Below are 4455 nucleotides of genomic sequence, written 5' to 3'. Positions count from 1 at the left end.
AAAAAAAAGGCCGGCACGCGGCACAGTGCCGCGGCACATGGCCGCGTGCCGCTTTGTCTCGAGCGGCACGCGGCTTGTGCCGCGGCACCCAGGGGGGGTCCGAGACCCCCCCTGTACCGTGCCCCCTTCTTGGGGGCACGGTACGGCACGCCCCTGTGCCGTACGGCACGAGCGGCACTTTAATCCTTGCTAACAACTAATGTGCTACCGTTCGATGGCCATCAAGCAATAACAATGAAAGTAGATCCAAAAACGTATCAAAAGGTGCAAGTGATATCAAGAGCATAAAAGAAAGCTATTCTATGGCCGACTCATATACCAAATAAATAGAAGGAATTGAAAGCACAAAAAGTTTAAATAAAGAACATCATAGGAGGTGAGTAACAAACAGGAGCATATATACACAAACACATACAGAAGCAGCAAAACATAAATAAATCAATAAACAATTAAACCAAAACATAATTAAGGAAGGAATCAAAATAAGACTTAGATTTTGAGATGTGAGCCATATGTTTTTCACTCTAAATGTATTTCTTTATCAAGATTCATTCAAATAACTGTTGATAAAGCTTACAAAATATATTGCTGAAAGGTTGAAAACAAAAGGTGCTGTAAGTAAATTTAAAAGTAAGTCTGGTTTTGTGACGAGTAGATATAAGCAGGTAATGTATATTGATTAGCTACTGAATTATAATGTTACCCTAAGACAATTTGCTGTACAGCAACTTGATGGTAGAATTTTCTTTGTCCTCGCAAATGTTCCAGCAAGCAACATTCCTCTACCTTCACTTCCATCTACAACCCTTCAGATAAACATGAAAAAGATAAAATACAAACACACCTCCTGTAACATTACTTATTTGCATGTAAAATCTGAACTTCAAGTATTATAAAATCATATTTTTCAGGTTGTTCATAGTAGATTGATCAACTAAACTAAGCTTTGCATACCAGTTGACTAAATTCTGACAGAAGTGCAGCTTGTTTTTTTCGTCTCAAAATCTCCATACAAATCAAGCTTCAATGTGCAGATGAGGTAGTTTGTCCATCAACAAATGCTCAGTTGACAGCTCGGACCAGTGCAAGCTAATGGGGGTTGGTGGTGGACAGACGTGCCGCTAGCAATTGACTTGGAGGCATTTAGTCATAATCTGCCATGCAAAATTGTGCATAATTGACTTGAAGTACAACCGTACAATGACCACCTGTGTGAATCAATGGTTCTTCTTGTACATGTTTATTATCATGTATAATGTTTACTATCATGGAACGGTGGAAATGCTTGAAGTGGCTATGTCCTCTTTCCCGAAACTGAGGTCTTTCACATACTGACACTAGTCAAATTGAGTAGACCATTGACTCATATCACCGCCTTTCCTTAGTTGAAATCCTTCGATGTTTCCAAATCCACCAAAACCCACAACTGGAGCAATTGGACAAAATCAATTCTTAACTGCTAAGGTTCAGATGAATCTTATTTGGTGAGATTTGGACGAGATCAGATATTAACAGTTTCAGTTCAGCCCATCTGGACTATCTTTTCTTTGGCGTGATTTTCATTCTCTTGATTGTGTATAAAACTTGCTCTTTGTACTGTATTGTTCTTCGAAGCAATAAAATCATTGCATCATTCTTTCATTAACAGACCCTAGCCATCTCCTTCAATATCCGAACCATAACAGTTAAAATTTGATCATCGAATAGGAGCACTATCCATTCCTGAATTGCCGGAGCCTCATATTATCCCTCACCACAATCTCAACTTTCGCCTCCATCAATGCAACACTGATAACCAAACTACAATCCTCAATGCAGATCTAGCGATTCTTTGCTATCTTTAACTCCCTCGTCAAAAGTGTGAAAGCGAATGCCAGCTTCTGACCTTTAAGAAGCCTTTCCTTGTCATCATCTATAACATCATAAACAACTGCTTCAATATCGGCGCATACCCAGCTATTCATCCAAGAGATACGTCAACTGATATCAACTATTTTCTGATTTACCAGACTTTCTGTCTTTTTGATTGTACTATAAATTAATCCTGGTAGATATTAGCTGAAGATGTAACCTCTGAAATGAAGAATGCAACTAGAAAGTTCTTTATCATCAAACCATAGTGTTAATTACCTCATCAGCTTATTTGTGAATAAGAGATAAAGATAAAACATGTATCAGAAACTACCAACCACTCCCTCCTTCCCCACTCTTCTCAAGTCTTAAAGGACTTTGGCCTTAAATAGCTTAACCATGACAGAGGAAGCAGAGTTCTTCCCTGATCAAAGAAGCAGAATTATCGCAGCATCAACCAAAAGTACTTAAAATGGCCTGCAAAACCGCCACTCGCCACCAATCAAGCTTCAAGGTGCGGCTGCCATAGTTTGTCCATCAAAGAGGTTCAGCTGACACCACAGATCAGCCAGAGCACGGGATGGACAGAAAAGCCACTCGCAATTTATTTTGAGGGATTAAGTCGTAATTTGACACATGGCAATATTGTGCCATTGACTTCTCACTCAAATATGATGACTGCTAGTGCGAATCAACAGTTCTTGTACCACATCGAATTACTACAGTGGCACGATGTGAAACAATGCTTGAATTGAAGTGGCAATCCCCTCAGACCCAAAACTTGGGCATTCCATCCAGTGACAGTCATCTATTTGAGTATACCAAGGAAATCATGTTTCACCATTCACTCTCATACCAACACTTTTCCTTCAGTTGAAAAACTCTGATGAACAAAAAGAACAAAATTATGCTGAACTCACATTGTTCCCCCATCCTGCCTTCACCAAAACCCGGCACAGGAGCACTCTCCATTCCTGAAACGGTGGAACCTCATATTATCCCTCACCACAATCTCAACCTTCTCCACCTTCGACACGAGGCTCATAACCAAATGGCAATCCTCACAGATCCTCAGATTCTTCGTTATCCTAATCACATCACCATTCCTCTTTGTCAAAAGGGCAAAAGCCAATGCCAGCTTCTCACTATGACCCTTAAGAAGCCTTTCCTTCTCACCATCACTAACATCATAAACAACCGAGCTCAAGATCGGCATATAACCGACTAACTTTAACCTCCCCATTAGCTCCTCCAACAATTTCTTTATCTCTCGCGACCTCGGATGGGACGCATCGCCCGCAAAGAACTCGTGGACAAGCCCGTCTATTCCTTCCACCCAACTTGCAGCTGGATTCTTCTTTAACCCCCTGCCTCTCATCAGCTTCCTAACTTTCGAGACTTCATCCCACATGCCGGCCGATGCGTAGATGTTCGATAGGAGAATATAGCTTCCGATGCATTCGGGTTCGAGCTTAAAGAGACGGTCGGCCGCAGTCTTAGCGATTTCAGGCTTATTGTGGATCCTGCAAGCACCGAGCAATGCCCCCCATACGCCACCGTGAGGCTTTATGGGCATCGATTTCACGAGTTCTAGGGCTTCTTCGACAAGCCCAGCCCGGCCGAGCAGGTCAACCATGCACGCGTAGTGATCAGCCGATCGGGGTATTCTGTATTTGTCCTTCATCTGGGCAAAGAAGAAGCGGCCCTCCTCCACCATGCCAGCGTGGCTACAAGCGGTGAGCACGCCAATGAGGGTAACCCGATTTGGCGCCACGTTCGTGGCGCCCACCATCTCCCGAAACAGGGCAATCGCCTCATAGGCCCGACCGTGCGAAGCGAGGCCTGCGATCATCGAGCTGTACGTGTAAACATTCCGCTCCGGCATCTCGTCAAACACCTGACGGGCATCGTCGATAAGCCCGCATTTGGCGTACATGTCCACCAGCGCCGACCCCACCACGACGTTCGTCCCGAACCCGTTCGCTTCTGCGATGTCCCACACCCATCTCGCGCGGCTCACGGCGCCCAGCTGGGCGCACGCAGAGACGGCGCCGACGAGGGCAACCTCGTCGATGGTGACGCCCGCATCCCGCATGCGGACGAAGGCGTCCAGTGCCTCCCCGGGCATGGCGTTGTGCGCGTACCCAGTGACCAGGGCGGTCCACGCCACAACATCCTTGGCGGGGGAGCTCGCGAAGAGCGCGGCGGCGGACTCCATGTCGCCGCTCCGGGCGTAGGCGACGACGAGGGAGGTCCAGGAGATGAGGTCGCGGAGGGGCATTTCGTCGAAGACCCTGCGGGCGGAGCGGAGGTCGGAGCAGGCGACGTACATGGCGAGGAGGGAGTTGGCGACGAAGAGGTGGGAAGGGAAGGCGCCGAGGGAGAGGGCGAGGGAGTGGAGGAGGGCGCCGGCGGGGAGGGAGCGGGCGGCGGCGGCGGACTTGAGGAGGGCGGAGAAGGTGAAGGGGAGAGGGGGGAGGCGGCGGCGGCGCATGAGGGAGAAGAGGCGGAGGGAGGGGAGGAGGAGGTCGGGGGAGGAGCAGCAGGCGCGGATGAGGGAGGTGAAGAGGAAGGGGTTGGGGTCGGGGACGGAGAGGAAGGCGC

The 4455-nt window shown here is 47.3% G+C and overlaps 1 protein-coding gene across 1 annotated transcript; it reads right to left on the bottom strand.

The window, feature by feature from the left end:
• Positions 2720-4417, bottom strand: LOC109711653 (pentatricopeptide repeat-containing protein At5g44230; the record flags this gene model as incomplete). Its single annotated transcript, XM_020234801.1, has 1 exon — positions 2720-4417. A coding segment is annotated over one exon (1626 nt), but the record flags the coding sequence as incomplete, so codon positions are not given.

This window comes from Ananas comosus, linkage group 6, assembly GCF_001540865.1.
Source record: "Ananas comosus cultivar F153 linkage group 6, ASM154086v1, whole genome shotgun sequence".
NCBI lineage: Eukaryota > Viridiplantae > Streptophyta > Magnoliopsida > Poales > Bromeliaceae > Ananas > Ananas comosus.
This window is presented reverse-complemented; position numbering and strand designations above follow the sequence as displayed.